This window comes from Euwallacea similis, chromosome 27 (assembly GCF_039881205.1).
Source record: "Euwallacea similis isolate ESF13 chromosome 27, ESF131.1, whole genome shotgun sequence".
NCBI classification, from domain to species: Eukaryota; Metazoa; Arthropoda; class Insecta; order Coleoptera; family Curculionidae; genus Euwallacea; species Euwallacea similis.
The window spans coordinates 1,866,611-1,884,175 of NC_089635.1; the positions used below are offsets into that span (position 1 = coordinate 1,866,611).

Consider the following 17,565-nt stretch of genomic DNA (forward strand, 5'->3'; position numbering starts at 1 on the left):
TGCGCGCGCAACGGTAAAGAAATAGACTAATTTCCCACAGTTTTGTACCGGCATCCACAGCAACAATTTCATTCAGTGTCAGCAGACTATTGCTAATGTGGAATCTTATAGAGACTAGAAACGAGACAAATAATATCCACTCTTGAATTCCTACTTGAAAGATATTCTTTATTGTAAATGTTACAACTTAAATAAACTCTTAATTCTAAACAAACACTCTGAAGCTGTAGATCATTTATGTAGTAAATAGCATTAACCTCTTAAATCTTTTAACCCCAGTTTTGTACCTCTGTGTCCCTTCTACTAATGGCAACTCTCAAATATTTGAATACAATTTTTCTTTGTTCAACGTTATCATTTGTTAGCTCTTCTTGCAGTCTTTTTCATCGCTTCCGTCGCTGCACTCAATGAACCCATTGCACAATCTACTTTCAGGCAAACACTCCCCTAATGGGCATCTATGCCCAGAACAACTGGTTTCAATTTTAGTTATGTTTCTCAAACGAGATTCATCCCCATTCATGTAAAAGTTGATCCAGTCCATGTAATTGGCCACTTTAGTGTAAACTCCAGGTCTGTTAGCTCTGGCACATCCGTAACCATTACTTGTTATGCCTTAAGAGAAATTGTTATTAAGCCAATAAAAAAACTCAGCAGGAATAAATCTACCTTGAAGAGTCCAATGTCCATTAGGTTCTGGACACATAAGCGGTCCTCCACTGTCTCCTAGACAAGCATCTCTACCTCCTCTATCAAAACCTGCGCAGAACATGTCGTCGGTGATTTTATACAGGGGCAAGAAAAGAGTACGCTTGCGACATTCTGCCGTTGAGATCACTGGAATTTGCACTTCTTGAAGAGTGTCAGCTATAAAGTTCAATATTAACTATTTATAAAGTGAATTTTGTCGATTTCTTACGGAAGATTCGCCCAACCTCAAACAGCTGCCCCCAACCGACCACAGTGCATAGCTGCCCATTTTCCAGCACCTGGTCCGTAGGAGGCAAACAAACTGGACGCACATAGTCACTGAATACAACTGGAGAATCCATTTGCAGTAAAGAAATGTCGTTTACAAACCCGAAATCCAAATAACCAGGATGGATGATTATTCTAGAGATTGCTTTTAGCTGCTCATATGGGGAGGGAAGGGAAGTTCCACGGCGAAGAGCACCAAGTCTGGCCACCCAATGTTCATCTGGGGATCTAATCAATTTCACTTTAGAATGAGCGTTTTTATGAAGAAAGTGGTGCTTGCCTGTAAAAACAATGACCAGCAGAGACTAGCCAACGATCTGATAGCAGGGTGGCTCCGCATTGGAATTCTCCTTCTTTGTAAAGTGCTACCTGCCATGGCCATGAGCCTAAACCAGCGTTTCCACCTCCAACAACCCTAAAAAATCGCCTAGAATTATTGTTCAATTATTTTTCAATTCACTTACTGCCTCTCGTTAAAATGTTTTAAGTACAAATTTATTTTCTTAAATATAAGGAATCACTCATGAGTGTGATCCATTGGCATGCACTACTGGCATTTTCGTCTTGAGCATCATGAGTCTTACCTGGCTATATGTTTAACTGCCTGCGGTCTGGCCCCACATTCCAAAGCACTGCATGTCACCTGTACAACTTTCTTATTGGAACAACCACTCTCTTTGAACAACAAACTGGACTTGCTCTTGTTTTCCACAGTATAAGCAAGCTCAAAATATTGCCCATTTTCTGATTTTGTCTTATCAGTATGGCTTTCAATTTGATCCATTTTTCTATTCAAAATAAGGATCAACTAAGTATTTTAGTCATTTCTAAGCTACTTACTGATAAGTCATGGATCTGCACAAGGCTTTTCCTAGATCCTTGATTTCCCACGACATATGAGATTTGGAGACGACATTTTCGAAATTGTCAACGCACAATTTTCCCCACGAACCGCGTTTTCGAACCATGAGATACCCTTTTTTGAGAACATTAGTTTCGTGAGTTTTTCGGTTTAAAAATACTTTACCATGGGGATAATAAGGGAAACCCTTAGCTGTCTGGCTATTGCTTGCAATAGTTACGCACTGCCTTTCATCATCCCCTTGAGGACAGTCTTTCAATCCATCGCAAATCTTTTTCTGGTCAATGCACACCTTGGAGTTGCTGCATACGTATTGATCTGCCTTACACCATTCTGTAAGCATAGAAATCAATAATACCGACACTAGAACAAGCTAATCAACTTACTGCATTGGTTCTCATCGGAGAAATCCCAGCAATCCACGACTCCATCACAAATTTTATTCACTAGAAGCTGTGATTTTAGGTAGTCTGCGCAGTTGCAATTTTCTTCATCACTACCATCTGCGCAGTCGATTAGTTGGTTACATTTTGTCGACTCTGGAAGGCATTTGCCATCTCCGCATTTAAAACTTGATGACTGCTCGCAATCTAAATTATATTCTCCTTCCTTAAAAGTGACGTGGTCGGAGTCATTATTTTTCAAATTTTCAGGTGTCTTGTTAAAGGTTTTTGTTAAAATTTTCAACCCGTTTGGATTGGTGGAGTAGCTGGATGAAATGGCTTTAGTCGAGATCACTGGCTGTTCCGGAAAATAAGTGTGATTGTCCCGAACCTTACTAATCTCAGAAAGTTGTTTAATTTGCTCAACTGATAAGATATTGGCGTGCTTAAGTTCTGAGGGGTTTCCATTTATGGTGGCGGATGAAGAATAATTAACTGAGTAAACGCTTTTTTCATCCCCTTCAATGTCCATTTTGGGAAACCTCACTAGATCATGAGCACCAGACTCTCCTCCTTCATGGTCATAACCTTCTCTGGCAAAATTGAGAACGCTGCTAATCCGGTAGTTATCAGCAGTACTAACATTAGTAGGATTCGGAACAACTCTGGATTTATTTTTCGGCTTCTCAGGTACATCCAGGTTATACTTGGTGAGTTGACTAGGAAAGCTTCTGTTTTCAACTGATAAATTATTGGTATCCCCAAGTCGATTCCTATTAAACGGCCGCCCCACTCCAGAATTTGAGCGAACAGGTAGAAGGGTCACCAAGGGAATTTTAGTAGTGTGGGAGAGCAATTCCTCAACATCCACATCAACAACTTCGACTTGTCCTTGCCCAGACGGCTCTCGGTTTTCAGAAGTAAATTCTGGCTCATAAACCATATGATGCTCAATATTGGATATATTGCTCTTTTTCAAGGTGGTTGCCAACTCATAGAATATAGAAGAAATATTCTTAACTCCATAGTCCTTATAATCAACTTCAGGAGTGGTCTCGTCAACTTGCTTAGCAAGTTCAGTAGTGAGTTGCTTGGTAGCTTCAGTGATAGAGTCTATGTAAGGTTCAGTAAGTGGTATCTTGTTTACTGGAATGGGGTGGCTTTTGAGACTACTAGAACCTAAACGTTCACTGTTATGAAAGTTATACGAAAATCCTGGATTTGTAAAGCTGGTATAAATGGGAATATCGTCATTGGTCACAGGTGGTAGACTGGGGTAACCAGCGATGTTTGCTAGTATTGGAACCCATGGTTCGTCGTCAGAAACTTGAGGGCTTCCTATAATAGTACATGAGTTTAGAAGGGTTGATGCAGAACAGAGAGCTTACCAATAAATTTAGGAGTATTTTCCATGGGTTTTGTGGTGGTGGTAATGATGGCTGGAGTGGTTGGAACAGCCGAAGCGGCAGTAGTGGTTGAAATAGTAATAGTAGAGCTAATCGCCTCGGGGGTTACCACCTTAGTAACCTTACCCTTATTTCCCGGAATCTTATATGTAGCACTAGTCACCGAAGTCTCTTTAAAGGTAGTCTGCTGCGTAGCAATGCTAGTACTCTTCTCAGTCCTCGCTTTGGTTTCTTCAGTCTTCTTCTCGGTAATGTCGGCCTCAGTTTTACTTATCTTAAAGGAACCTTGTATCACTGGCAAATCTTCTTCATTAAAATCAGGCTCATTTATTATCGGCTTTGCAGTGGTGGTCACACTGACATTTTTAGCTGACTTTAGCACTACCCCCATTTTGTTGGACTTCACCGCATTTTTAGGACTTAAAGTGGTTGTTAGGGGTTGCATATAATAGGGACTGGATGATTTTTGTGCAACTTGCTTCACATTTATGCTTCTTGAGTCAAATCGCACGTTTCTGAATATTGGTTTCTTTGAGTAAGCGTCGCTAAGGAAGATGTCTTTGATTGCGTTTTCAATATTTGTGAGGTCCCTGAAAGGTTGAAACAAAGCGTCAGGTAGGATCTTTTCAAAGTACTTGAAAAAAGAAATCTTTTTTGCAGGTTGAACGAGGTGTCTCAGAAATACATCAAATTAAAATTCAGCTTAAAAAGGCTCAATGAACTCGATTTCGAAAGGTCTAACCGAATTAGCCTGAAGTCAATGAAAAAGTCTGCAGATTATTTAAAAAAATTAACACCTAGTGTGTAGCACTAGGTACCGCACAAGTCAAAATTGTACACGATATAATCGGCACTATTACGAGTTTTCTCTACTTACTCGACTAGTTTTCTTCTATTAAAAGCAACTCGGAAATAAATGGTTACCCCATCCTTTCCAAAGCGATCAACCGCGGTCGAGTATAATGCAGGGCCCAAGGCACTCCTTTGGTACAATATTTCAATTTGCCTTCTGTATTTTTGGGCTTTTTCTTCTAAGCCGCCAATAAACCTGTCTCCCCTTAAAACTTTTGCACTACAGCTAAATGTAATAATTGCTGCAAATGAACAATTGTTAGTAAGTTTGGTCTCGGTAAGGAAGCACTACGTACAACTAGTTGGTGAGTCAGTATTTGAGATCCCCATATACAGGGCTAAGCCTGCGATGGCTAAAACTATAACTAAAACTATAAATGATGCTATGGCCAGTGCTATTGAACAAGCTTTGCCTTTCGAGGAAGAAGGTTTCCTGTCAATGCCTGAAAAAATATAGAGGTAGTAATTGGATCGCCCACATTAATCTCTTATTGACTACCCCTGGAGACATGTACATACCTACACAAGATATAGGCGTCCTTAGCTGATGCCTTTCCTGCCAGAGGCTGTTGTATGTGTGTGTGATGGATGAGGTCGATGCCGATCTGCGACCTGTGCAATTTGGTAACGTATAGTCGATCTGAAATTATGTAAATTTGCGTTAAATTTTATTGCAAATTTATATCTGATATGTTGGTGTGCCGGCATAAGGCAGATTTTAATGGAAATTAATGGGACACCTTGAGCAATTGCCATACCATACCACATTTTTGGGGAGATTGATGATATGATAAAGGATATGACGGGTTATGAGGCTTTTATTTTGCATCGCGGCTTTGGAAAGCTTATTGCAGTTGAACACACTTAATGCACGGAGGACGTAAAGATTGGAACAAATTGAATGAAATCTGTACGAAAAAAAAATCATCCGGGCATTTGAATCTTCATTTTTCAATGCCCAAATTCCAGCAGGAAAACATATCGTTGATGTCATGATTACCGCAGATGCGAACTCCGTTTTTTAAATGGCGATTGCAGTCTTTGATAGCGCCATTTATAAGAGCACGTTATTCTGCATCTGCAAAGAAAATAATCCCCTTAATAGTGTCATATTTTAATTACCCCGTCTATACAGGGTGCTCCAAATTTTATGGTCATTGTTGGAATCTTAGAAACTATAAGGGATGCGGCACGGTGTCAATTAAAATGAAACAAAGCTGTGTCATTATTTTGTAATTTTAGATTGTCCCCCAAAAATCTGAAAAAGGGGGTCAGACAGGCTATACACTGCTGCATTCCAATGTGGTTATAATGCTCATATCTAAAAAACAATCAGCAATTTGCTGAGTATCAAATTACTTACTCTGATGCAATTTGATCGATAATGAACCTGTGGTTCTTATAGTTAGAGTTAGAAGTTCTTACAATTATAGATATAGATTTTGTTCACAATCCCTTTGAATCTCGAAATAAAATATTTAAAAGCTTTTAGGGCAGTTGTGAATTAGAATGTGATAGTTGAAAAGATTTCGAAAGATTTTTTCGACATTTATTTTGTTCCTCATTGTGTGCGTCGTGTCCTCTACGTAAATACCGAATGGTAAATTCCGACTAAAATCCGTTGAAATAATACTGGGAGTAACAGGCACTAACGGGAGTAACTCTTCTTAGACTTATTATTCTTAATTAGGCGCCCAATGAACCTGATCAATTCAAACCGCTATTTTGCTAACTAAAGGATAATTGAAGTGTAATGATTAAACTAGAGAAGAGGATTGCTCTGCGAGTAATGCCAACCAATTCTTCATTGTTCTAGTAATGACTAGTCCAGCTATAACCACGAGAATCATGATTTTCGGAAAAAATTAATTGTTATTTAAGACAACGTTACCGTTTTGTTGCACGAACAAGAACACTTATTGTTAACGTAATTTGGATACTTTAAATAAGTCTTGAGTTGATTTAATGAACGATTCTTTTTCATTTACTAAGAATGCCAATAAAAAGTACAGAGGCTTGCTGAAATACCTTGGAAGGCTTATTAAAAGTTCAAATAAATTCGAGGTAATTTTCCGTCTTCGTATAATGAATGAGGCAAACTTAATTCAACTGCTCAATAGCCCTAACAGTAGAATCATATTTTACAACGTTATTTTGTCGCCATATAACGGAACGTAAGTAATAAGCGCAATATGGGCAGCACCAACCATATCCGGAAACCTTCGTTTTGCTATATACGGAAGAAGTTGATTATTTAGGCAAAATATGTTAGAATAAAGTGTGTAAGTACTCATACTCACGTCTTCCTATTTAAGAATACCTCCTTTAGGTCTCATTTTAGTGACAGTAAATAATCCCTACATCTGTTACTCTACGATTAAAGACGATATTGAAATTTGCATAATTCCGGAACAAGCAAGATATTATGAAATTATCCAACTGTGAAATCCGCTTTATGGTAAAATTGTCTGTCCATGTCATGGGATGTTCTTCGGTTTTTGTGGTAAAGTTTCAAAAACATGTTACACTTTTACTGTTACTTGCTATATAGCCTCTTTAAAACAACTTAACGGTTTTGTAGGCTTCTGGTACGGTACTATAAAGTTTATTGTGACTATCTTCTTAATGTACCTCTACCGAATGTCTATTGTGCGGCTTGCTTTATATTTAGATATTGCTATCTCACGCAGCCAGTGTAATGTAAATGTAGCTTCAAAACAATATCAATGATGTAACTGGATTATGCAGATTTTAATTAACGACACCTTTTTATTGTATATTATCGCACAAACTAATTAATTAGGTAATTAAACTAGTAACCGTGAAATCGACTGAACTTGCATCTTGTAGCTTCATCCCATTGTGAATGCGCCTTTTATTTCTGTGGGATAATTAAAATGAAATAATGGAATGGGGGAAATACACGAGTAATACCCTGATTGTTTACGACCCCATTATATTAGGAAAATGGTAAATTATAGTGCACTAATGTCGGAATGCCTCGTATATTTTTTGGGCGTTTAAAAAATCCAGTCCAGAGAATAACAAACTTTCTAATATCACTCTAAAGCCTTCTGGCACCTACTAAGCGAAAACAACCCAAAACAGTATAATTATCTATTAGTTCCTGTTATATAAATATGGCGTTAATTAACCGTTGAAGCATTTAAAAATTTAATTTTATGGCCAAATCTAACGTGAGAATTAGATCCTCGCATTCATCCAACCAGCAGAATAATTTCTTTTCCTCTTTGTTTTTCTTTCATGGTCGGCTGTTTGGAATTTCAACTTCTTTTTGGAAAATAAGGTCAAATGTCACTTAAACTTGAAAACACCCATGAAGGCTTCAGAGACAGGTGGGCAGCACGATGTTGCAGCAAAGTGATTTAATTCGTTATACCGTTAAAAGAAACATCCCATTTATTTATTGCAACTATTATTAACATCCCACGTAACTACGTGACATGATATATTGATTTGTTAGAGTAATTAGGGTCCGAACGCTTTAAGAACACCGCACGTCACGAATTTACCATACAGTTAAATGAATATGCGGCGACGGTGTTCTTAAAGCGTTCGCTCTCTATTTTGATTTTCCATGCTTTAAATTACCACCAAAATCGAATGATCAGTTTCAGTTTACACACCACACTCGTGCATTGACTTTCTAGTAAGAAATATCATTTTTAAAGTCCGAGTGCAATGGCAAAATAAAATTACCCTTTTTACATTACAGTTGTTTCCTGGTTTAACATGCACGTTACTTGAAGGTAGGTTGTAATTTTGAATACCGGGCAATAAATAACAAAAGTATAATTAGCTAGCACTTGAAGGAAATGTACAAAGTGCGCAAGTAGTCGCTTATGGCCTTTGTCAACGCAAATATTACACACGTATGCACACAGCGGGACTTGTTGGTTTTAAATTTGTCACCCTTTGGAGGATACTAAATCATTTAAAACCATCGAGATTGCGTCCTTTTTAGCAAACAAAGTCTTTCATGTCGTGGGAATTTTTTGCATAGCGATTCTGAATGGTCATTTTCGAAACTCTTCAACTCGCGCAAAGTTCAACGATTCTTCTTTAGTTTCTGCGAGTAAACTATGCTTGTTTAATTGACAAACAGTCAGGAAATAACGAATGATTGTTAGTTTTCATGCGAATGCCGCTAATTATTGTTATTATAGATTGAAATTAAACAATATTTATAATAAGAAAAAGAAATCGTGCAAGGGTTATGTGCTTGAGATGTGGGAACTTTCGTTAAGCCTCAAAATTTCGTTCAAAAGCTTTTCGCCCGATGCCGTGACACCGCCAAGGAACCTAATTTTTATTTATTTTTGTTTATGTTGTTCTAAATACATCAGCGAAAACGCAAAAAATTATTATGGAATAAGTGGAATTAAATGATTATAACATTATGTAAGTGTTACATCTTTAAAACGTAGAAACTCTCATTCCATCACCTCAAAGCTTATTGGTCTATAAAATAAATGCCGGAAATTGCATTGCAATAATTGTCCTGTTTGATCGCTTCTTGCAATTAAGGATCTTTACCACTGCGGCTATTGTTTCAGTGAAGCGTTTAAAAGAGCCAAATAATTAATACAATTAAAATATTTTTATAATCGTTTCGCAATTTGTGCAAATTACTTTTAATGGGACATTTGTGGCCCTTTTTAAGACACGAGCTTTTTAAAAAAATATCGATTGCGCTTAGTCAACAGCCAAGAGCCGGTCTTTGTAGATTGTACGCCTCTGTGTGGGAATAACGTGAACAATTATTCAGATCGAGAGATAGCAAGCGAAAATTAAAAGCAAATCTTAGTGAATCTCCTGGATTTATAAGTTATTTTAATGTATACTATTCAGTGATAATCCCGCTGTTCGAACACAAATACAATGGATATAATAGTTCACGCAGAGCCTAGCGTAAATTAAACGTATAAATTCCTTTAAAAAATTAAATATATCCTTTCCCACAATATAAGTGCTTTTCATGAAGTACTGTTTTGCTCATCAGCTTTTAATTTTTTTTTTTTTTGGTGGTGCGTAGTTACATAAGTCAACTCAATTGCAAATATGCAAGAATGGAATTATTTACACATTAATCAAGGGAAAAATCAGAAAACAACGTTAATAACTAGAAATGGATCATCTTTTATCGAGAGGAAGCAATCAAATCGAGGCCGCTAACTTGCCAAGATGCTTGGACTTGCGTTTTAATTGGAACCCGAAATGATAATAACGATTATTATGTAGGAACCATTTTTTGCTATGTTCCGTGTGAAGAGGCCCTGAACTCGAATGTGACAGTTACTTATTAATTTTTGAATTCCTTTAATAAGCCATTTTTTTAAGCAGTGATTAAAAGTTTTTTAAATGTGATGAATCATAAAATCCGGTCCGCTCTACATTTTTATGGTTATTGTCTTGCGTTACAACTTACAATTTAAATCGAACCAAATATTTCCAGTTGCGCATCCATTAAACTACTTTGGGTGGGTTAATAACCTTATTGTTTAAAACTATGCTAAACATGTTATAGATGAGAGAGAAACATATATATGAGCTCATCAAGTTAAGTAGGTAGTGACATTTGTATGATACAACAATAAGTTCACAAGTCAAGCTCCGCAGAAAAGGCTTCTAAACATACATACATGAGCAGACATTACGGTGACCTTACTGGTTCAGTCACATCATGGTACTTGTTTGCATCCATGTCATACACCTCACCCGATGCTTTGGTAACAATAAAATTAATGCTAATTATATCTGGGTGTTGTTTAAATATTTAAACAGTAAGTACTCATCTGCAAAGGCAGAAAAGCTAAAATAGGTACCCATCGGTAGTTAATTTTGAAGAAAGGTGAAGATTCGTTGTAAGTAATTATTAAAACTTCCAAGAATCTGAAAGAAATAAGTACACTTGAGCATATTTTTTTTGCAGTATAAAGCATCTGTCCGTTCTTGGAATTAAGTAATGTTGTATATGTTTTGTGGCATCGTCATATGGAGAATTGCCGGAAACAAACACAATCCCGTTGCTATGGTGACAATAAAAGGTATGAATATAGAACCCCCTGTACAGTTTAAAGTACCAAATTTGCAACATATTTGAAGAGCTTTGTCCACATTAAATGGCTCCCAAAAAGAAAGGAATGTTGATGATCCCTTTCTTCTTCGGTGCCCAACAAAATGATTAATACCAACAGTATAATTATAACGATCTTCACAAATGCGAAGTATTTTGCAGAGGGAATTGTATGAAAATGTTTGACAAATCGGCCCAGTATTAATGAAAAGCAAATACCTGTAGAGTATTTTAAAGGCAGTCCCACCAAACTATGTCGAGAACGTAGGGAACAATAATTAGTAATTCCCTGTATAATTTAATGGGTGGTCGCCAGATTCGACCTCAACGCGAATCGAAACAAGATTTATGACAACGGAATAACAGGTATGTAATTAAAAGTAACATATTAAAGTGCTGTTCATCATCCGATGGTGGCTTTATGTGTTTGCAAAAAAATTGATGTCTTATCAACACAATGACAGTTTCGGCAGGGTCAGCCAGTTTTTTTCCTTCCATTGACACCCCATAAATTATATGCCATTTTTTACATTATAGCATTATTGTGGGTATAATTGAGTGTTTGAAACAATGCTCCCTTCAAGTCTTTGAAATTCTCTTTAACGTGCAAGATGCATGGGTGACGTACATAGATGTACATCATAGGGGATTTTTTCCAGTTGTGGTTTACTGACAATTTTTATTACAAATTTAATATTAAAATATATATACAGGGTAGGCCATCGAAAACTTTCCGCTTGATTTTGTGATCGTTTTCTGGAGAAAATTTAAAAACGCTCGGATCTGTCAATTTTAGATTTAAGGGGGACGCATTCCTGTCATATTATTATGAAAGTAAATGTCACCACCTGGTAGGGGTGTCAATGACATTGCAAATTTTAAATGAAAAGGGGTGTCGAGTAGCACCTTGTTTTAAAACGCTCTAAATTCTCTTTTTCACGGCACAAATTTTTCGTAATTTGGATAAGTAGTTTTCGAGAAAGTACGTCATCAAACATTTATTTATTATTTGAAGTTCTTGAGAACTGATAAGAAAAATGAAATAAACACCATCCAAAAAATAATCTAAACAACAACGGCAGGTGAAATACCGAAATAAGTTTTAACGACATTTGTAAAAGGTGTTAAAAATTTTTATTCCACACAGTCTAATTCCTTAGAAGACTTACGTCAGCGGATTATACACGAATGCCGCCAAATAACACCTGAAGTGCTTCAGAATGTCCGACAACACTTTGAACAGGTCCTGTATTATTCCATGGGGGCTGGTGGTGGCCATTTTCAACATTTACTGGACAAAAAATGGTAAGACATTTAATTTTTGATGACGTACTTCTTTGAAAACTACTAATCCAAATTACAAAAAATTGGTGTCGTTGAAAAAAGAATTTAGAGCGTTTTAAAACAAGGTGCCCCTCGACACACCTTTTCACTTAAAATTTTCAAGGGCACTGACACCCCAGCCACAGGGAGACATTTACCTTCATAATAATATGAAAGCAATGCGTCCCCCTTAAATCCAAAATTGACAGATCCGAGCGTTTTTTAAATTTCATCAGCAAACGATCACAAAATCAAGTGGAAAGTTTTCGATGGCCTACCCTGTATATTGAAATTTACTTTCTTTCCGAAACTTTTCAGAATTCTATTTTTCCTATATTTTGTGCATTTCCTGAATTACGAAATCAACTCAAAATTTAAATAAAATCTGAACCAACGGTTAGCTTAAAGCAATTGCAACTGCATTTCATGAACCAAAACAATAACAAAGAAAATATTTAGATCAAGCAGTTGCTCTTATATGGTTTAGTGCAGAAATCTATGCCAGTTTTTACCTCAATTTGCAATATTGCAGGAAAAATATGTTAACGGATTTATAATTACCTTCTTGTTATCTAAAAAGGAAAAGAGTTGTCATTATTTAAGCATCTTAAAAGTGTAACAAAACGGAGCATAAGTAATACACAGACTGGTATTTTCTATAAGTAGACATACTTGTAGTAAACATACATCATTTATTCGCAATTATTCGTTAACGGACAATAATTTGCAGTTATTAAACTTTCTAGATGTATGTTAGTGGAATAGAGATCAATGCACATCTCTGCATTTGCCATCTACATTTGCACGTTGCGTTTTAGAGTCGTCCATTTATTACAATATCAACGGATCAGCGTAATAGGTATTGAGCGAGTTTTCTCTTGTGTTAAATAGGGCGTAGTCCAAGTTGGCAATGTGAAGGTTCATAAAATGGTACTGGTACTGGTACTTATAAATCCAAGAGAACGTACTTACGGATTGAGGCGAGGAATGCAATAATGACACCTCACTCTAACCCAACACAAAATCAATTACGCCGGTGAAAAGGTGGTACCCTGACCAATGAACTTAGATTTTGTTGATGTAGGTCAGTGCCGGATAAGAAATCTTTTGTTTATGTGTGTTACTACTGGACCGTTTGCTAGAATGCCTTAGAACCACTTTGCAAAGCTGAAGAGGTCAATTCCGATATCGCTATTTGACCTAGGTACTCGATAGATGATGGTTCGATGTGTTATTACCCGATTATTAGTATTTTGTAAATATGTAATTTGTGTCTCTTGCTGTGGCAGAATTTTTGGTCAGATTATCCGTTAGCAGGAGTTAAGAACCGTTGAATTTGTTTAAGTAAAATGGCTTTAAGAATCCTAATTGGAGCAAATACCGTAGAACTATGCAAAAAGCGCGTACCTAATTATCCCAGAAGTATTTGGCTAGCTAGAAAAAGTATCATTTTCAAGTGTATTTGACCATTGAGCACATGCCGGATAGTATTAAAGTAATATTTGCTTGTTAGGTTAAATCTGGACCGAATCTACATGAATTTAATCTTATCATAATTTTTTACGGTGATGAAATTAACCCGCACGAACTGCTCGAACGAAGGTAAAACATCCCGTTCCAATTGCTTCACAAAGGTAACCATCCTGTAAAATGGTTAGATGAGCGAAGAGAATGCTTCACTTAAGATGGGCAATCAGATCGGCCTTGCAAGGTTCTTACTCCCGTCATCATCTTCTGGGGGATATTTTTTTCTAGCAAACGTCGACCGGTTTATTTCACGATTGCCGTCCTAGCACACACCTTATTATTGTTCTACTACATACCACCATTCAAACACTAAATGCCAAAATTTTTTGGTATGGTTTAATTTAATCATTTTCCGTTCTAGACCAAAGATTGTTAACGGGATATGATCAATAAGCAGTGATCCGTAAATTTTATAGCTGTATTTACGTTTATAAATGATCGTCACTGTAAAAGTCGATCGCATTTACAGGTCATTGATTTTTGTTAACTTGTCCGGACGCACAAGCTTTTAACAATGCCAGGGTTAAGGTTGGTGAAAGCAGTCAAGAATAGTATTATCACATCAACCTGCATAAAATCTCTGTGACCCCAAATTATTGCAAACCTCAATGGTTGGCCTCCAGAGTATTTTACTTAGGATTCTTGTGGTGTTCTAATTGACTTACTTTCATGAACTAATGAATATTTATCGGACAACCTCAAAAATGCCAATGTAAATTGCGGCTGACGAGGAAGGATACATCACATCCTATAAAGCAAAGTTCCATCGGTAATAATTGGTCTCAATGACTTTTTCAATATATCAGAAAAACGCTTCAACGCTAAAAGACACTAGTTAATAGAGCATTTGGTATTTTAAGTGCTGCTAAAGCCATTTCCCAGGTTATTTCCTTCTAAGCCATATTTGTATCGTATGCGTGAGGGCATAGATGAGATTCTAAGAAATTCGTAGAATTACCGATGTAGAATCATCACTAGAAGCATTTTTGAATACCTAAATAAATTACTGCATTTAATTCCAGGTTAAATAATGATTGTTATTCATCAAAAACCTCTGTATGTAGAATTCTTTACCTGCATCCTGCGCCAAACGAAAACGGAATAAAACATGAGATTTTATCTGATGGTGTTGGAGCAAAACTTAAGGTGTTGTACCTTTGCCAGACGGTGACAGGTGAGTGACGTACCATTTTTACTAGGGCTAAGTATCTACAGGACAAATTAGCATCGCTCAGTTGTAATAGCTGGTTCATACATGCGTGTCCGGATGGATATTCTATCGACATCTTAAAAATTTTTGCCGATGCTAAATATGTGAAATGGGTGGTTCTGCGGGATCCGTAAGACTTACCATAAAAATATTCAATTTGTTGCTTTTGAGACCCCTAAAATTGCCGTTGGTTGATATGGTTGTTAAGACGTTTAATCCGATGTATTTTGCACGCATTTTCTCCCTCTTTAGAAATTTTTAAAGCACTTGGGAAATGTTTGAGATGCAGTTTGAATCTAATCTAATCTAATGGATCCTATGCTGACACTGAATAAATTAGCTGAGATCTTGGAAACTCGGAAATGCATTATAGACATCTTCATTTTAGAGATTTTTTGAAATTGCGAAAATAAGCATCGAAGTGACTCCGTATCCCAGAAACTATTTGAAATATTGCAATCCGGTTTATGTAGATTTATATACATATCTCATTGAGATGATTAATTTGATGTATTTTCTATGCCAATTGGTGAAAAATTTCTCCCCTTCATATATTTTCCAGTCAATTTACAAACTCTTGAGTACTATTTTTGGTATATCAACGATCAAAAGTTTGAACATTTTAAATGACTAAAATATTCATTAAAAAGTAGGAAGGTCTGTTTCGGAGACTCTCAGGAAGACTTCAGAATTTTTGAAATATATATTTCGGTGTTGTTGACCGATTTGCATTTTATAAATACCCTGTATATTTATATTTTTCCTAAGCGTTCTTTACAATAAACGAAATTTTATTGTAGACGTGATTAATCAATTAAACGATTTTTAGAAAATGTTCGATTCTCGATTTATAAGGGCGATAGGTTCAACAATACCAAAGGTGCGAGAAAATGAAAATAATAATGTGTATTTTTTTAAACTAATGACGTGTTTAACAAAGCGAAATAGCAATTACCAGAAATAAAATATTAGAATGTCATGAGCATTGTGCTTTAGCTGGCCAAGTGTAGCTTTCAGCTTATTTAAGTAGCAATTATTCATGCTTGTCTCATGTCGATTCCTATTATATTGAGTGGTTTTTTAAAGGAATTTGAGTTTCTGTCATTTGGAATCTTTAAGGAACAATTGTAAAATAATAATTTCTGCTCAGTCATCAGTTATAGGACAGTTCAAGGATTGGTCATGTATTAAATCATGTTTTTGCTTTTGTTATGGTTTCCGTTTTTTTTTTGCTTTAGAAAAGGGATGGACACTTTTGAAGGAAAATAAGCAAAAGGTTTGAAGAGGATTAAAAAAATAAATAAAGACTTATGGCTATATTCCTAAAGAAGTATAAACTATGTCATTTCAGTCTAACTAGAGATAAGAGAAACGAAATTGACAAGTGGACAAACTAGTAACTACTTACTCCAATCGGGCGCATTGAACCTCTAGGTACATTTTGATATAAACTACCCGGAGCCAAGTGGTGTCGGTATTTGTTGGGTTCCAACTGAGATCCACAAGTGATATTCTTCATTTCGCCGAGACACTACCACTAGAACCCACGAAACAAAATTTTTCGAAAAATCATTCCCGGCAAATGTTACATTTTCGTCGTCGATGGTATTGGTGCATGGTACTCTAACGTAAATACAAGCGGTCTTCTCACGCGAAGCGAACGCTTGAAAGCGGTTTTACTTTATGCCGGTATCTACGGTTAGTCAATGTTTGTTAAGGTCTTCGCGGGTCTTCTTTTGCTACAGCACTGGAGGTGGTTGATAGTGACCATCGATGCACTGGCATAGACAAGATCAAGATTTATATGGGTATTATTATTTGTATATGAAACCATGCTGAAGCAGGAAGATGTGAAAACCTGATGATATTGATGAACGGACATTGCCTAGTTTAGATGGAGATGCAGCTAATGTAGACATCTACTTAATTACTAGTAATATACTTTGTTGCCAACTAGGTGACGCGATGTGAAACAGGCAAGTTGGCAGCAAATGATTTATGCATTATTTGTTCAGTATTCTAGCTCTTTCACATCCTGGTGAATTTTTATCTCTCTTCTAAACCCTCGATTAAATTAGTTTACAAAGTAATTAGACTTAAATAAGTTAATGGTGCTATTCACCGGGTCTTCTGTCGCACTCTCTGCTGTTCATAAACTGGTTTTAATTTTTAAAATTGCCACTGGTATGCAGGCGTAACACTATTTAAGACCAAAACCACACATGAAACAATAATTTTTATATATTTCTGCTTTTATGTGCTACTGCGTTTGATCGTTAATTAGAATCATACCATGAGGTGCAAATGAGAGGTAATAACTAGAAAAAGTCGTTCATAAATCCAAATAATGGTGTTAATAACAATACATTTCTGTCTTAACAATTTTAATTAATGGCAAAACCGCTACCGTTTTAAACCAGAACCACAAAAGTTCAGCATTTTCACCTGCTCACGCAAAATTGTCATAAACATTATATAACTGTTGAGGGGCCCGTTATAGACAATGAAAAATAATTTGTTACTACAACATGCCGTTTTGATACAGTCACTGTTACGCTTTATGGTTTACACATATTTCTAGATGCAAAAACTGGCCTTAACACGATTCACGAAAACCTTAGCTTACTTCACCTTGTTCATTTTTTGCGGGTCGTGTCAGGCAAAAAGATGCTGATGAGGTTTCTTTCTCATCGATCTAGATATTGGATGTTGTAACGGTTTACAATTAATTGTAAACGAACGACCATTGATTGTGTAGGAATTGTTTCGTTTTTCATCTTGTTGGAGAAGTACTTACGTGTTGCAGATACTTAAATTTGATTTAGGTTTACACAGAAGTAGATACAATGAATACGAAGTGTTAAAATAACAAGAAATTTGTAAATAAACCTGCTTTGTGGCCATTCCATTGGTTGCAACAGATCTAT

General features: G+C 36.4%; 1 protein-coding gene across 2 annotated transcripts; it reads right to left on the reverse strand.

The window, feature by feature from the left end:
* Positions 1-155: 155 nt before the first annotated feature.
* On the reverse strand, positions 156-16,437 carry LOC136417317 (uncharacterized). Of its 2 annotated transcripts, XM_066402972.1 has the most exons (13): positions 16,047-16,418; positions 5,001-5,121; positions 4,778-4,924; positions 4,507-4,723; positions 3,612-4,219; positions 2,227-3,561; positions 2,006-2,173; positions 1,819-1,954; positions 1,563-1,766; positions 1,259-1,393; positions 920-1,206; positions 670-867; positions 156-615 (listed from the first exon to the last, which is right to left on the reverse strand). In XM_066402972.1, exons 1-13 carry the CDS (start codon positions 16,155-16,157, stop codon positions 362-364), a joined length of 3,921 nt encoding a protein of 1,306 aa, XP_066259069.1. In that variant the 5' UTR covers positions 16,158-16,418; the 3' UTR covers positions 156-361. The 2 variants fall into 2 exon arrangements, with proteins under 2 accessions (XP_066259069.1, XP_066259068.1); XM_066402971.1 differs by lacking the exons at positions 156-615; positions 670-867 and having other exon boundaries at positions 1,181-1,405; positions 16,047-16,437.
* Between the last annotated feature and the right edge of the window lie 1,128 nt (positions 16,438-17,565).